The sequence below is a fragment of the Entelurus aequoreus genome, linkage group LG23 (assembly GCF_033978785.1).
Source record: "Entelurus aequoreus isolate RoL-2023_Sb linkage group LG23, RoL_Eaeq_v1.1, whole genome shotgun sequence".
Taxonomy (NCBI): Eukaryota; Metazoa; Chordata; class Actinopteri; order Syngnathiformes; family Syngnathidae; genus Entelurus; species Entelurus aequoreus.
Window position 1 is genome coordinate 29,444,277 of NC_084753.1, and position 17,297 is coordinate 29,461,573.

At 41.8% G+C, this 17,297-nt stretch overlaps 1 protein-coding gene across 3 annotated transcripts in view; it reads left to right on the plus strand.

Annotated features, from left to right (window-relative positions):
• ttbk2b (tau tubulin kinase 2b) overlaps positions 1-17,297 on the plus strand; it is a 174,314-nt gene that overhangs the window by 153,802 nt on the left and 3,215 nt on the right. For all 3 annotated transcript variants that reach the window (XM_062034511.1, XM_062034510.1, XM_062034512.1), the window contains 3 exons: positions 3,551-3,762; positions 3,914-4,331; positions 10,595-11,235. In XM_062034511.1, the coding sequence (XP_061890495.1) occupies positions 3,551-3,762; positions 3,914-4,331; positions 10,595-11,235 (1,271 nt within the window). The remainder of the gene's footprint in view (positions 1-3,550; positions 3,763-3,913; positions 4,332-10,594; positions 11,236-17,297) is intronic.

Consider the following 17,297-nt stretch of genomic DNA (forward strand, 5'->3'; position numbering starts at 1 on the left):
ACAATTTTGGAAATACGAGCTAAAAGGTGCTGTCCACGCATGTGGCCAACTAAGCCTTTAGAGGTAATGTAACTAGGTGTTGCTATAACTTGTTTACTTCAGATGCAGTCAGTTGTACAAAAAACGTTATATCATCGCTTACGTGCAGTGATCTCTCCAGATTCTCTGAACCTTTTGATGATATTACAGACCGTAGATGGTGAAATCCATAAATTCCTTGCAATAGCTGGTTGACAAATTTTGTTTTTAAACTGTTCGCCAATTTGCTCACGCATTTGTTCACAAAGTGGTGACCGTCGCCCCATCCTTGTCTGAGCATTTCATGGAAGCTGCTTTTATACCCAATCATGGCACCCACCTGTTCCCAATTAGCCTGTTCACCTGTGGGATGTTCCAAATAAGTGTTTGATGAGCATTCCTCAAATTTCTCGGTCTTTTTTGCCACTCGTGCCAGCTTTTTTTAAACATGTTGCAGGCATCAAATTCCAAATGAGCTAATATATGCAAAAAATAACAAAGTTTTCCAGTGCGAACGTCAAGTATCTTGTCTTTGCAGTCCATTCAATTGAATATAAGTTGAAAAGGATTAGCAAATCATTGTATTCTGTTTTTGTTTACCATTTACACAACGTGCCAACTTCACTGGTTTGGGGTTTTGTAGTTACATGAAACGTGATTGATGTAACGAGGTGTTGCGATAACTTGTTAACTTCAGATGCAGTCAGTGATTATATGTTCAACTTCTTTAGTGATACATACTGGTGGTGTTCCTCATGGTTCCATTTTAGGTCCTATTTTTTTCATCATTTGGGCTAGTTCAGTTTACAAAACTTGAGAGACTAACATTTTGCAGCAGATCCTTAAAAACAACAGAGAGCGCTCCTGTAACTAAACAAAATAAATACACTAAAATCAAGAGGACGCTTCTTAGGCCCCTAGTTGTAGCTTCTCTAAGGCAATTTAGTTGAATATTCCTGATATACATTTTCAGTAGGGATGTCTGATAATATCAGGCTGCCGATATTATCGGCTAATAAATGCTTTAAAATGTAATATCGGAAATTATCGGTATCGGTTTCGTTATTATCGGTATCGGTTTTTAAATGTAAAATGTATGACCTTTTTAAACGCCGCTGTGTACACGGACGTAGGGAGAGGTACAGAGAGACAATAAACCTTTAAGGCATGGGTGTCAAACTCTGGCCCGCGGGCCAAATTTGGCCCGCTGTGTAATTTCATTTGGCCCTTGAGGCGATATCAAATTAACATTAGAGCTGGCCCGCCGGTATTATACAGCGGAGGTGCCGCTGTAACACAGCATTCACCGCTAATACTCATACTTGCAAACCCTCCCGATTTTCCCGGGAGACTCCCGAATTTCAGTGCCCCTCCAGAAAATCTCCCGGGGCAACCATTCTCCCGAATTTCTCTCGATTTCCACCCGGACAACAATATTGGGGGCGTGCCTTAAAGGCACTACCTTTAGCGTCCTCTACAAACTGTCGTTACGTCCGCTGTTCCTCCATACAAACAGCGTGCTGGTACAGTCGCATACTATATGCGGCTTTGACACACACACAAGTGAATGCAATGCATACTTGGTCAACAGCCATACAGGTCACACTGAGGGTGGACGTATAAACAACTTTAACACTGTGAACCCACACCAAACAAGAATGACAAACCTATTTCGGGAGAGCATCCGCACCGTAACACAACATAAACACATCAGAACAAATACACAGAACCCCTTGCAGTACTAACTCTTCCGGGACGCTACAATATACACCCCCCGCTACCACCAAACTTCGCCCCCCAACCCTGCCCCCGCCCACCAAGTTAATGTTGATATTTACCTCAGAAGGCTGCAAATAGAAAAGAGGCATTACATTTTTTATTTAAATTGCATTTAATATACCAGTGATGTTTTTTTGTTTGTTTTTTGAAAGTTGATTTTGCACTATTAAGTTATATAAGCGTTGCTTGTTCCATATTCAGTGTTAAAGCAAATCAGTGTAGCAAACTGAGCAATAATTAAAGTTTTATTCATGCACTTTCTCTTGCTACTTCAAGGCTTGAATGTTTGATTCATTCCTTCTTTTATTCTCAAATGTATTATTAGCCTGTGGAAAAAGTTTATGTTGATATTTACCTCAGAAGGCTGTAAATAGAAGAGACATTCAGTTTTTATTTAAATTTTATTTGATATGCCATTGATATTTTTGAATTATTAATATTATTATTTGAAACTCGATTTTGCATGTCACTATAAAGTTATATAAGCCTTGCTTGTTCAATATTCAATGCAAAACTTGTTTGGGTCCCTATTAAAAGGTTAATTTGTTCAACCTTGGCCCGCGGCTTTGTTCAGTTTTAAATTTTGGCCCACTCTGTATTTGAGTTTGACACCCCTGCTTTAAGGCACTTCCTTTACGTGCATGCCATCCCAGTCACATAATATCTACCGGCTTTACTCATTACGAATTGATGCAAGACGTACTTGTTCAACAGCCATACAGGTCACACTGAGGATAGCAGTATAAACAACTTCAACACTGTTACAAATATGCGCCGCACTGTGAACCCACACCAAACAAGAATGACAAACACATTTCGGGAGAACATCCGCACCGTAACACAACATAAACACAACAGAACAAATACCCAGAATCCCTTGTAGGACTAACTCTTCCCGGGACGCTACAATATAAACCCCCCTGCTAACCCCTACCCCGCCACCTCAACCTCATATAGTCTCTCTCAGGGAGAGCATGTCCCAAATTCCAAGCTGCTGTTTGGATAGATAGATAGATAGATAGATAGATAGATAGATAGATAGATAGATAGATAGATAGATAGATGGATAGATAGTACTTTATTGATTCCTTCAGGAGAGTTCCCTCAGGAAAATTAAAATTCCAGCAGCAGTGTACAGAATTGAGATTGAATTTAAAAAGTAAATAATGGGGCTATAAATGGAAACAGAATATAAAAATATTACAATAAGAATAAAAATAAAAAGCAACAATGAGAATAACAATATAACATTAAAATAAGAATATAACAAGAGAAACTAGGCAGTAGTGACCATGTTATGAAAAAGTATTGCACTGTTATTGTTTTGAGGCATGTTAAAAAAAAAGAATGCACTTTGTGACTTCAATAATAAATATGGCAGTGCCATGTTGGCTTTTGTTTTTCATAACTTGAGTTGATTTATTTTGGAAAACCTTGTTACATTGTTTAATGCATCCAGCGGGGCATCACAACAAAATTAGGCATAATAATGTGTTAATTCCACCACTGTATATATCGGTATCGGTTGATATCGGTAATTAAGAGTTGGACAATATCGGAATATCGGATATCGGTAAAAAAGCCATTATCGGACATCTCTAATTTTCAGCATTATACTCAATTGAAGAATCCCCGGTGGGGTACGTTAACTTGTGGCCATTTAAAACCACACACTTTTACACTAGATAATAGTTATTCTTTGATTTGCTTTCTCTTCCGGTTTTTAACCATTCTTGTCCCCAATCTTGTTTAGGTGGCAACTGAGGATGAGCACAGTCTGAACCAGGCGAACCAGAGCCCCGCCGGGTCTATTCCGAGCTCTCCGAGACGAGTGCGATCTGAGACCATGTACCTGGGCCGGGCTGTGCCTCTGCTCCGGAAGATGCGACAGAGCCAGAGCTTGGCATTTGAAAGGAGGGTCGCACCCGAACCCAAGCCTACTATTGAACGCTTCCTTGAGTCCTGGTTCGTAATACCAACATACTATATTGTCGTGCTATGATACCGTATTTCCTCATCCAGTGTTGAGGTTTGCTTATATACTAAACTACAGACAATGCAAGGTAATAAATGTGATATATCACCCGGAAATCATTCCGTTTTTCTCTTTCTCCAGTCGAGGTAAACCACCTGTCCTTGCTCAACCTGGGGAGAAATCCTTGCCTGATGAACACTCCGGCACCGGGACTGCCGAGGAAAGCGGCGTCAGCGGGGGCTTTGTTGCAGTCAACGTTAGTCCTGTGGTCCAAGAGGGAGACTCCCAAGAGTGGGTGATGCTCGAGCTGGACCAAGGCACTAGTTCCGGAGCCGTCAAGCCTTCAGCTGAAGCCCAACGTGAGGACAAGCCAGCTGGGATTTGCAGCACGGCTGAGACAGAGAAGCACCCCTCTGCCCCGCAGGATAGTCCGGCTGTACTGGGCAGTCCCCTTCTGTCACACCGCTCTGTAGGTTCATGGTTACTTGGCCACAAGAGGTTGCCAGGGATGCTGGGACAGATGCCCTCAGTCTTAATGGGAAGACCCCACATGGATCAGGTCGGTTCATACTTAGTAGTTATATAGTAGTTTTATTTTTATCTAGGAATAGTACTTTGAAACGGGTCTTGAAAAATCAGTGGTCATTTTCAGGGTCATTGTATACAGTCTGTACGGTATTAGCTGAACAATTTTCACGGCACATATACAATATCTCATGCCTGGTGAGGTACGCTGTTGATATTTACCACCATTTGTAGAGATGACCGATAATATCGGACTGCCGATATTATCGGCCGATAAATGCTTTAAAATGTAATGTATCGGAATTTATCGGTATCTGTTTCAAAAAGTAAAATGTATGACTTTTTAAAACGCTGCTGTGTACACGGACATAGGGAGAAGTACAGAGCGCCAATAAACCTTAAAGGCACTGCCTTTGCGTGCCGGCCCAGTCACATAATATATGCGGCTTTTCACACACACAAGTGAATGCAAGGCATACTTGGTCAACAGCCACACAGGTCACACTGAGGGTGGCCGTATAAACAACTTTAACACTGTTACAAACATGCGCCACACTGTGAACCCACACCAAACAAGAATGACAAACACATTTCGGGAGAACATCCGCACCGTAACACAACATAAACACAACAGAACAAATACCCAGAACCCCTTGCAGCACTAACTCTTCCGGGACGCTACAATATACACCCCCCGCTACCAAAACCCCGCACCCCCCAACCTCCTCATGCTCTCTCAGGGAGAGCATGTCCCAAATTCCAAGCTGCTGTTTTGAGGCATGTTTAAAAAAAAAAAAAGCACTTTGTGACTTCAATAATAAATATGGCAGTGCCATGTTGGCACTTTTTTCCATAACTTGAGTTGATTTATTTTGGAAAACCTTGTTACATTGTTTAATGCATCCAGCGTGGCATCACAGCAAAATTAGGCATAATAATGTGTTAATTCCACGACTGTATATATCGGTATCGGTTGATATCGGAATCGGTAATTAAGAGTTGGACAATATCGGAATATCGGATATTGGCAAAAAAGCCACATCTCTAACCATTTGTAGTTAGTCTGAGCTAAGTGTGTACCAAAATGGTATCACCATGCAAAATGTGTGACATTTCTGCCAGATCAGGTAAAACCGTAATTGGCGAGCTGCAAAAGTCACTAAATGTTTTGCTTGTCACATGTTGTTTACTGCTCACTGACAACAAGCTATCCATACACTTGGGTAAAACGGAATCCCTCCTATTTGGGTCCCACATCAACCTTAAGAAAGTCAATGACTTCACTATAAAAGTGGGTGACATTGTTATCACCAGGAAAGATGAGGTCACCTACCTAGGTTCCGTTCTAGAGGCTAACCTTTCCTGTGATAAAATGGCAACCAAGGTATTCAGAAAGGTCAACCAACGAACGAGATTTCTCTACAGAATCTCCTCTGTGGTCAACAAAAGCACCATGAAGATTCTGGCGGGAACTCTCGTTCAACCCTTTTTCGATTATGCATGCACCTCCTGGTACCCTAGCACCTCCAAAACCCTCAAATCTAGACTCCAAACATCCCAGAACAAGCTAGTCAGGTTACTTCTAGACCTCCACCCCAGATCACACCTCACTCCTACACACTTGTCCAAAGTGGGCTGGCTCAGGGTGGAGGACAGAGTACAACAACTTGCACTGAGCCTAGTCTATAAAATCCGCTACACCTCCCTGATACCGAAGTACATGTCAAACTACTTCCATAACGTAAATGACCGCCATAACCACAACACCAGGGGGAGCTCCACTAACCACGTTAAACCCAGATTCCCGATGTAACTCATTCTCCTTCTATGCCACATCAATATGGAATGCACTCCCAACAGGTGTAAAAAGGGAATCTCTATCCTCCTTCAAAACCGCAATAAAAGAACACCTCCAGGCAGCTTCAACCCTAAACTAACACCCTCCCTGGATTGTTAATAATCAAATGCAGATTCTCTCTCTCTCTCTCTCTCTCTCTCTCTCTCTCTCTCTCTCTCTCTCTCTCTCTCTCATGAATCAATTTAGGTGGACCCCGACTTAAACAATTTGAAAAACTTATTGGGGTGTTACCATTTAGTGGTCAACTGTACGGAATATGTACTGTACTGTGCAATCTACTAATGAAAGAATCAATCAATCAATTGTTAGGAAAAGAGAAACTAGAGGGATCTGAATACTTCAAATACTTACTAATTATAGTGACACAGTCACTAAGTTGGCAACACTGATCCCTCCTGTTACGTCGTATCATTCTCTGGTGGACCTGGGGCCTCATGCATTAATAAGATTTCCCCCCCAAAAATTGGTGTATGCTTAAATCCAGAAAATGTTGTCCGCACAAAGAACATTTCTTTTGTACATCCCATGAGCAAAATCACATTTAAGTTAAAGTGAAAGTACCAATGATTGTCACACACACACACACTAGGTGTGGTGAAATTTGTCCTCTGCATTTGACCCATCCCCTTGTTCACCCCCTGGGAATCATTTTGGTGATTTAACCCCCAATTCCAACCCTTGATGCTGAGTGCCAAGCAGGGAGGTAATGGGTCCCATTTTTATAGTCTTCGGTATGACTCGGCCGGGGTTTGAACTCGCAACCTACCGATCTCCGTGCGGACACTCTAACTACTAGGCCGCTGAGTAGGTTTAAATCAGCCCTGCAAATTTTCGGTGCCACTTGCTGGGGTGGAGGCGCGGAAAAAATGTAGTCTTTGGCACGCTCACTTCCATTAGCATTAGCAGCAAACAAAAGGGTTAATGGTGTGGGATCAGAGAACCGCACACAGGCAGAAATGAAAAAGTGATCCGACATCAATGTTTAATGTGTGTCCAAAACAGGAGATAAAGGGCCCACCCCGTTTCACCAGAGAGTTGCTACAATGTTGGTAAATTGTATTTACGCAGTACATACAATCTGCTGAAAATGTTTCCTGTTTACATAAACATATTCATCATGTGATGACGGTTTCTATAGCAATGAGAGTGCAGTCGATACCACCGATTACCTTCGGAAAACTTGTCTATCGCTGCAAATTAAATGTTGGCCTGTTCAGCTGCGTTGTATGGGAATTTTATATACCAGGCTAACATGCCGATAATTCCCTCCCACACGGCTGGCATGGCTTATTAGTTCAAGGCCGACTGGCACAGTCCTGTTTTTTTAGCCAGACCCCAGTTGCAAGGAACCTCAATGTGGTCACAGCACCATTGTGGGTTTTTTTAGCACTCCTTTGCCTATGCTTTTATAGCTATTCGTGTACCGTATTTTTCGGAGTATAAGTCGCACCTGCCGAAAATGCACAATAAAGAAGGAAAAAAACATATAGACGTCGCACTGGAGTATAAGTCGCATTTTTTGGGGAAATGTATTTGATAAAAGCCAACACCAAGAATAGACATTTGAAAGGCAATTTAAAAGAAATCAAGAATAGTGAACAACAGGCTGAATAAGTGTACGTTATATGAGGCATAAATAACCAACTGAGAACGTGCCTGGTATGTTAACGTAACATATTATGGTAAGAGTCATTCAAATAACTATAACATATAGAACATGCTATACGTTTACCAAACAATCTGTCACTCCTAATCGCTAAATCCCATGAAATCTTCTTCCTCTGTGTCGCCTCTGGTATGCGCCCCGCTAGCGTCCTTTCTTTCTGCTGCTCGATTGCTGTTCTCTGCTGCATATTTCACTACGTCCGGCTTGTAATCTGCAGTATATGATTTCCTTTTCGGTGCCATTTTAGTTCAGTCCTTCTCAGTTTTTATAAGTTACGGCCAATGTTGATGTGATCCATTTTAATAGCTCCGGCAGTAGCGTATAGCATATGGCAGTTAGCATATCATGACCCACAATGCACTTCTGCCATGACCCGCCCCTGCCGAATTCTTACTGGTTGGCATGTGTGTGACGATTGCGGACATTTTCTTCGTCGCTCACGCGAATGAGATAAATAATATTATTTGATATTTTACGGTAATGTGTTAATAATTTCACACATAAGTCGCTCCGGAGTATACGTCGCACCAAACTATGAAAAAAACGTCGACTTGTAGTCTGAAAAATACGGTACTTACACACACTGGACTGGTATTTATTCATATGTCCGGCGTGGCTCGGGTGATAGAGCGCCCATGCCAGCAACTTGAGGGTTCCAGCTTCCGCCATCCCAGTCACATTTGTTGTGTCCTTAAGCAAGACACTTCACCCTTGCTCCTGATGGGTCATGGTTAGCGCCCTGCATCAGTGTGTAAATGGGGGAATGTGGAAATAGTGTCAAAGAGCTTTGAGTACCTTGAAAGTAGAAAAGCGCTATACAAGTATAATCCATTTACCATCTATATAGTAATTATTGTATGTAGAGATGTCCGATAATGGCTTTTTTGCCCATATTCCGATATTGTCCAACTCTTAATTACCGATTCCGATATCAACCGATACTGATATATACGGTCGTGGAATTAACACATTATTATGCCTAATTTTACTGTGATGGTAAATGGTAAATGGGTCGTACTTGTATAGCGCTTTTCTACCTTTTTAAGGAACTCAAAGCGCTTTGACACTATTTTCCACATTCAACCATTCGCACACACACATTCACACACTGATGGCGAGAGCTGCCATGCACGGCGCTAACCAGTCCCATCAGGAGCAAGGGTGAAGTGTCTTGCTCAAGGACACAACAGATGGTAGAAGGTGGGGATTGAACCCCAGTAACCTTCAAATTGCTGGCACGGCCACTCTCCCAACTTCGCCACGCCGTCCCCCTGGATGCATTAAACAATGTAACAAGGTTTTCCAAAATAAATCAACTCAAGTTATGGAAAAAAATGCCAACATGGCACTGCCATATTTATTATTGAAGTCACAAAGTGCATTATTTTTTTTAACATGCCTCAAAACAGCAGCTTGGAATTTGGGACATGCTCTCCCTGAGAGAGCATGAGGAGGATCGGTTGGGGGGGTGTATATTGTAGCGTCCCGGAAGAGTTAGTGCTGCAAGGGGTTCTGGGTATTTGTTCTGTTGTGTTTATGTTGTGTTACGGTGCGGATGTTCTCCCGAAATGTGTTTGTCATTCTTGTTTGGTGTGGGTTCACAGTGTGGCGCATATTTGTAACAGTGTTAAAGTTGTTTATACGGTCACCCTCAGTGTGACCTGTATGGCTGTTGACCAAGTATGCATTGCATTCACTTGTGTGTGTGAAAAGCCGTAGATATTATGTGACTGGGCCGGCACGCAAAGGCAGTGCCTTTAAGGTTTATTGGCGCTCTGTACTTCTCCCTACGTCCGTGTACACAGCGGCGTTTTAAAAAGTCATAAATTAATTTTGAAACCGATATCGATCATTTCCGATATTACATTTTAAAGCATTTTTTGGACAATAATATCGGCAGTCTGACATTATCGGACATCTCTGGTTGTACACTACCGTTCAAAAGTTTGGGGTCACCTTGAAATGTCCTTATTTTTGAAGGAAAAGCACTGTACTTTTCAATGAAGATAACTTTAAACTAGTCTTAACTTAAAAGAAATACACTCTATACATTGCTAATGTGGTAAATGACTATTCTAGCTGCAAATGTCTGGTTTTTGGTGCAATATCTACATGGGTGTATAGAGGCCCATTTCCAGCAACTATCACTCCAGTGTTCTAATGGTACAATGTGTTTGCTCATTGGCTCAGAAGGCTAATTGATGATTAGAAAACCCTTGTGCAATCATGTTCACACATCTGAAAACAGTTTAGCTCGTTACAGAAGCTACAAAACTGACCTTCCTTTGAGCAGATTGAGTTTCTGGAGCATCACATTTGTGGGGACAATTAAACGCTCAAAATGGCCAGAAAAAGAGAACTTTCATCTGAAACTCGACAGTCTTTTCTTGTTCTTAGAAATGAAGGCTATTCCACAAAATTGTTTGGGTGACCCCAAACTTTTGAACGGTAGTGTATGTGTCTCTATTTTAAACGGTTAGCCGGCGTCGCCTCTGCGTGTCGCCAAAGTATTTACAGCATGTAGAAATGTGCACACGCCAGCCGTGAAAATGGCGTGAGGCACCGCACATTTTCCATGTTCAGTTCATACTTGATGCATTTCAACTTTGCTGCGAAAAAGTTTGTACGCCAAGTTTTTGTATTGCATGAGGCCCCAGGTGCATACGAGATGTGTTCGGAAGTAGAGTTACGATACAATCTACTGTACCGTAATATTTGTGGCGACATAGAAGTATAGGAAACGCTGCTCCTCTAATCATGCTGTTGTTTTCAGTCCCTCAGCTGCACGTCACCATTTCCTATCCTTGAGAAGAGTGATACGATGCCTCAGGAAGCCCAGTCCAATAAATCTGACGAACTCCGAAAAGATGGAGGAAAGACTGAAATTGCGCCACCATCAAGCCCTCTTAAAGGAACCTCCGCTCTCCTGACAAAAGACCCAGAGAGTGATTCCGGTCTGCCCGACTGCTCCTCAGAACTAAACCAGCAGCCTCAAGCGGTTTTTCCAGCCATCACTTCTTTACGGCCCAAAGACTCTCCTTCCTCGCCGAGACTGAGCCGCATCCCAATCCGAGACGTCACCACCCCTCCGGACTCTCCGATTAGGAACCTTCACGGGGACCGACGACACCGCTGGAGCAGCCCGGTCCCTGGATCCCCCACTCACTCCCCTTCTCCGTCGCTGTCCTGTGAAAACCTGCCAGCCACTTTGCCCCGAGAACGGCTCTCCTCGGAGCGAGGCTCCAGGTCGGACTGCGGAGGAGAAGACCCTCTTTCCCTGTCTTCCTCATCAGGCAGTAAAAGTAAAATCCCACGACCCATGAGCGTCACCTTTGTTCCTGAGCCGGTCACCAGCAGGTTTGCGCCTCACCCGCCTCCTGGAAAACCGACCACAGGCCCTTGTGCCGACCACAGGTATGATATTATACCCGCCGCTATACACATGAAAGGCCTACTGAAAGCCACTACTACCGACCACGCAGTCTGATAGTTTATATATCAATGATGAAATCTTAACATTGCAACACATGCCAATACGGCCGGGTTAACTTATAAAGTGCAATTTTAAATTTCCCGCCACACTTCCGGTTGAAAACGTCTATGTATGATGACGTATGCGCGTGACGTCAACGGTTGATACGGAAGTATTCGGACCCATTGAATCCAATACAAAAAAGCTCTGTTTTCATCCCAAAATTCCACAGTATTCTGGACATCTGTGTTGGTGAATCTTTTGCAATTTGTTTAATGAACAATGAAGACTGCAAAGAAGAAAGCTGTAGGTGGGATCGGTGTATTAGCGGCTGGCTGCAGCAACACAACCAGGAGGACTTTGACTTGGATAGCAGACGCGCTATCCGACGCTAGCCGCCGACCGCATCGATGATCGGGTGAAGTCCTTCGTCGCGCCGTCGATCGCTGGAACGCAGGTGAGCACGGGTGTTGATGAGCAGATGAGGGCTGGCGTAGGTGGAGAGCTAATGTTTTTATCATAGCTCAGACGAGGTCCCGTAGCTAAGTTAGCTTCAATGGCGTCGTTAGCAACAGCATTGCTAGGCTTCGACAAGCGGCACAGCATTAACCCGTGTGGTTACAGGTCCAGTGTTTGGTTCGGTGTCTCCTGATAGTAGTATTGTTGATCTTCTGTCTATCCTTCCAGTCAGGGGCTTATTTCTTTTGTTTCTATCTGCATTTAAGCACGATGCTATCACGTTAGCTCCGCAGCTAAAGTGCTTCACCGATGTATTGTCGTGGAGATAAGTCACTGTGAATGTCCATTTCGCGTTCTCGACTCTCATTCTCAAGAGGATATAGTATCTGAGGTGGTTTAAAATACAAATCTGTGATCCACAATAGAAAAAGGAGAAAGTGTGGAATCCAATGAGCCAGCTTGTACATAAGTTATGGTCAGAGCGAAAAAAGATACGTCCTGCACTGCACTCTAGTCCTTCACTCTCACGTACCTCATCCACGAATCTTTCATCCTGGCTCAAATTAATGGGGTAATCTTCGCTTTCTCGGTCCGAATCGCTCTCGCTGCTGGTGTAAACAATGGGGAAATGTGAGGAGCCTTTCAACCTGTGACGTCACGCTACTTCCGGTACAGGCAAGGCTTTTTTTATCAGCGACCAAAAGTTGCAACTTTATCGTCGATGTTCTCTACTAAATCCTTTCAGCAAAAATATGGCAGTATCGCGAAATGATCAAGTATGACACATAGAATGGATCTGCTATCCCCGTTTAAATAAGAAAAATTCATTTCAGTAGGCCTTTAAGAAGCTTTTAAGTAGGGCTTCAACATGCAACTAGAAGAGACAATTCCTGAAGAAATTGTGTGGGAATGCTGAAGTTGAACTGAAATCCTGGATTTTTTTTTAGAATTGTTGAAAGGGAGCACACGATTCCCAAACAGGCTGAATATTTTGAAGTTGGAACAGTTTGAATCAATTGAAAATGGTGAGAGTTGTGGAACTTTGAAGAATGTCACATTCATTTCAATGGGAATTTCCCCAAAAATGTGGGCATTTCGGGAAAAGCTGCAATTTTTTTGAAAACGGTAAAAGACCTGAATGGTCTGAATGAGTCGAAATGGTTGGTGTTGAAATTTTTCAAATCGGTCGAGAAATGTTGAAGTAGTAACATGTTGAATTGAGAAATGGTATTCAGGATTCAGGATGCATTATTATTGTCCATTCTTTAACATGCACAAGACACATAAGAACTGAAATTACATTTTGGGCACAGTCCCACTAACAGCAAACATACGTTACTGGGAGACAAGACGAGGCCACCAACGGATCAGCCACTTACGGCGCTCCTTAAAAAAGGTGGGAAAAAGGTGATATTGGGAAAGGGGGGAAGAGTAAAAAATATCAGTCAAAGGCTGGACCCTCGGGAGGGGGTCCAGACTGAGTCCTAGGGAAAAAACCTCATTTGCCATAGCACACATAAATATCCATCCATCCATTTTCTACCGCTTATTCCTTTCGGGGTCGCGGGGGCGCTGGAGCCTATCTCAGCTACAATCGGGTGGAAGGCGGGGTACACCCTGGACAAGTCGCCACCTCATCGCAGGGCCAACACAGATAGACAGACAACATTCACACTCACATTCACATAAACATGTTACATATAATCACAACAACTTGCAACAGAGGGGGGTGGGGGGAGTTGGGGCCCTGGCGGCCGGCCTGCTGCTATAAAGCGCTACTCAGCCATCCATCACCCCGAAGGGGAATCAAGCGGCGTGGGGTGGGGGTGGGGAGTGTGTTTGTAAATATGCCAATTGTCTTTGGGTGTAGTGGTGTTGTGTCCATAGGCCCGAGGCCGTTCTGCATGCAATGCAAGCAAAGTTCGACTTCCAGGTGTCGTTGAATATTACGGAATTTCGGGAAAAACCCCGGAATTTTTCCAGTTCAAAAAACAATTTTGTTTTTTGTCCTGATCAAGAGGAATGATTTGACGGTGGAACGGTTGAAGTGGGTTGAAACATTTGTGAGGAGTAGTCGCCAGAAAAAATGGTGGAAATTGGGCTTTGGAAAACAGGGAATTCTGGAAAATCCCATAATTTTTTTGAACTTCGAAAAAGGGTAGTTGAAAATTCCAGAATGGTGGAATGCGTTGAAGGGGGAATGGGTTGAAAAATGTGGAAGTTTGAAAAATGGCCAATTCATTTTGAATGGGAAAAATGTCCCAGAAATACCGGGAAATCTGGGAATTTGGGGAATTTGTCAAGGGAAAGCCCGCGATTCCTGAATAGGCTGAACAGTTTGAAGTTGGAACAGTTTGAATCGGGTGAAAAATGTGGAAGGTAGAGCGTGCCAAAATCTGGAGAAGAAGGAGTTGAAAAAAACATGTGAATGCTTTGTAGCAGTGTTTTTCAACCTTTTTTCAGCCAAGGCACATTTTTTGCGTTGAAAAACTCCAGAGGCACACCACTAGCAGAAATCATAAACTCAGTTGACCGTAAAAAGTTGGATATGACTTTAAAGCATAACCAAGCATGCATCACTATAGCTCTTGTCTCAAAGTAGGTGTACTGTCACCACCTGTCACATCACACCCTGACTTATTTGGACTTTTTTGCTGTTTTCCTGTGTGTAGTGTTTTACTTCTTGTCTTGCGCTCCTATTTTGGTGGCTTTTTCTCTGGTATTTTCCCGTAGCAGTTTCATGTCTTCCTTTGAGCGATATTTCCCGCATCTACTTTGTTTTAGCAATCAAGAATATTTCAGTTGTTTTTATCCTTCTTTGTGGGCACATTGTTGACTGTCATGTCATGTTTGTATGTACATTGTGGACGCCGTCTTTGCTCCACAGTAAGTCTTTGCTGTCGTCCAGCATTCTGTTTTTGTTTACTTTGTAGCCAGTTCCGTTTTAGTTTCCTTCTAACATCAAAGTGATAACTTTTAGTAAATTTTATGCTTCTTTTGTCTAATTCCACTAAGCTTCAATGCCTTTTCTTAGGGGCACTCACCTCTTGTTTATTTTTGGTTTCAGCATTTAGACACCTTTTTACCTGCACACTGCCTACCGCTGTTTCCGACATCTACAAAGCAATTAGCTAGCGGCTGCCACCTACTGATATGGAAGAGTATTACACGGTTACTCTGCCGAGCTCTAGACAAAAGTGCTAACTTTTTGCAAATTTTACGCTTTTTTTTGTCTAATTCCGCAGCCATACACCTTACAGTCATATAACTTGGTATATGAAACATGCTAGCGTTTGCACACATGCTAAATGTTAGCATTTTAATGCTAGCACGCTAACATCAAAGTGCTAACTTTTTGCAAATTTTACGCTTTTTTTTTTGTCTAATTCCGCAGCCATATACCTTGGTATTTGAAACATGCTTACTCTATGCATGTTTACATTAGCATGCAACATTTTTGAGCTGGCTTTGCAACCGTTTAGACCAGAGTCACGTAACCTGGTATGTGACATTTGTTAACTGTTAGCATGCTAGCATACTAACATTAGCATGGCAATGTTTACTGCTAATATTACACATACACCTTAGTCATACAACTTGAAATGTGACATGTTAACTGTTAGCGTGCTAGCGTTAGGATGCTAGCACGCTAACATCAAAGTGCTAACTTTTTGTGCAAATTTTAGACTTTTTTTGGTCTAATTCCGCAGCCATACACCTTAGTCATATAACTTGGTATTTGAAACATGCTAACTCTATGCATGTTTTCATTATCTTGCTAACATGTTAACATTAGCATGCAACATTTCTGAGCTAGCTTTGCAACCGTTTAGACCAGAGTCATGTAACCTGGTATGTGACATTTGTTAACTGTTAACATGTTGGCAAGCTAACTTAAGCATGCTAAGTTTTTCATCTAATTTTACACTTTTTTTCTCTATTTTCGCAACCATACACCTTACAGTCATATAACTTGGTATATGAAACATGCTCACATTTGCACACATGGTAAATATTAGCATTTTAATGTAAGCATGCTAGCACGCTAACATCAAAGTGCTAACTTTTTGCAAATTTTACGCTTTTTTTTGTCTAATTCCACTGCCATACACCTTAAGGTCATATAACTTGGTATATGAAACATGCTAACATTTGCACACATGGTCAATATTAGCATTTTAATGTAAGCAAGCTAGCACGCTAACATCAAAGTGATAACTTTTAGCAAATTTTACGCTTCTTTTGTCTAATTCCGCTGCCATACACCTTACAGTCATATAACTTGTTATATGAAACATGCTAACGTTTGCACACATGCTAAATGTTAGCATTTTAATGTAAGCATGCTAGCACGCTAACATCCAAGTGCTAACTTTTTGCAAATTTTACGCTTTTTTTTGTCTAATTCTGCTGCCATACACCTTACAGTCATATAACTTGGTATATGAAACATGCTAACGTTTGCACACATGCTAAATGTTAGCATTTTAATGTAAGCATGCTAGCACGCTAACATCCAAGTGCTAACTTTTTGCAAATTTTAGGCTATTTTTTGTCTAATTCTGCTGCCATACACCTTACAGTCATATAACTTGGTATATGAAACATGCTAACGTTTGCACACATGCTAAATGTTAGCATGCTAGCACGCTAACATCAAAGTGCTAACTTTTTGCAAATTTTACGCCTTTTTTTGTCTAATTCTGCTGCCATACACCTTACAGTGATATAACTTGGTATATGAAACATGCTAAATTTTAGCATTTTAATGTAAGCATGCTAGCACGCTAACATCAAAGTGATAACTTTTAGTAAATTTTATGCTTCTTTTGTCTAATTCCACTGCCATACACCTTACAGTCATATAACTTGGTATATGAAACATGCTAACGTTTGCACACATGCTAAATGTTAGCATGCTAGTACGCTAACATCAAAGTGCTAACTTTTTGCAAATTGTACGCTTTTTTTTGTCTAATTACGCTGCCATACACCTTACCGTCATATAACTTGGTATATGAAACATGCTAACGTTTGCACACATGCTAAATGTTAGCATTTTAATGTAAGCATGCTAGCACGCTAACATCCAAGTGCTAACTTTTTGCAAATTTTACGCTTTTTTTTGTGTAATTCTGCTGCCATACACCTTACAGTCATATAACTTGGTATATGAAACATGCTAACGTTTGCACACATGCTAAATGTTAGCATGCTAGCACGCTAACATCAAAGTGCTAACTTTTTGCAAATTTTACGCCTTTTTTTGTCTAATTCTGCTGCCATACACCTTACAGTGATATAACTTGGTATATGAAACATAATAAATGTTAGCATTTTAATGTAAGCATGCTAGCACGCTAACATCAAAGTGATAACTTTTAGTAAATGTTATGCTTCTTTTGTCTAATTCCACTGCCATACACCTTACAGTCATATAACTTGGTATATGAAACATGCTAACGTTTGCACACATGCTAAATGTTAGCATGCTAGTACGCTAACATCAAAGTGCTAACTTTTTGCAAATTGTACGCTTTTTTTT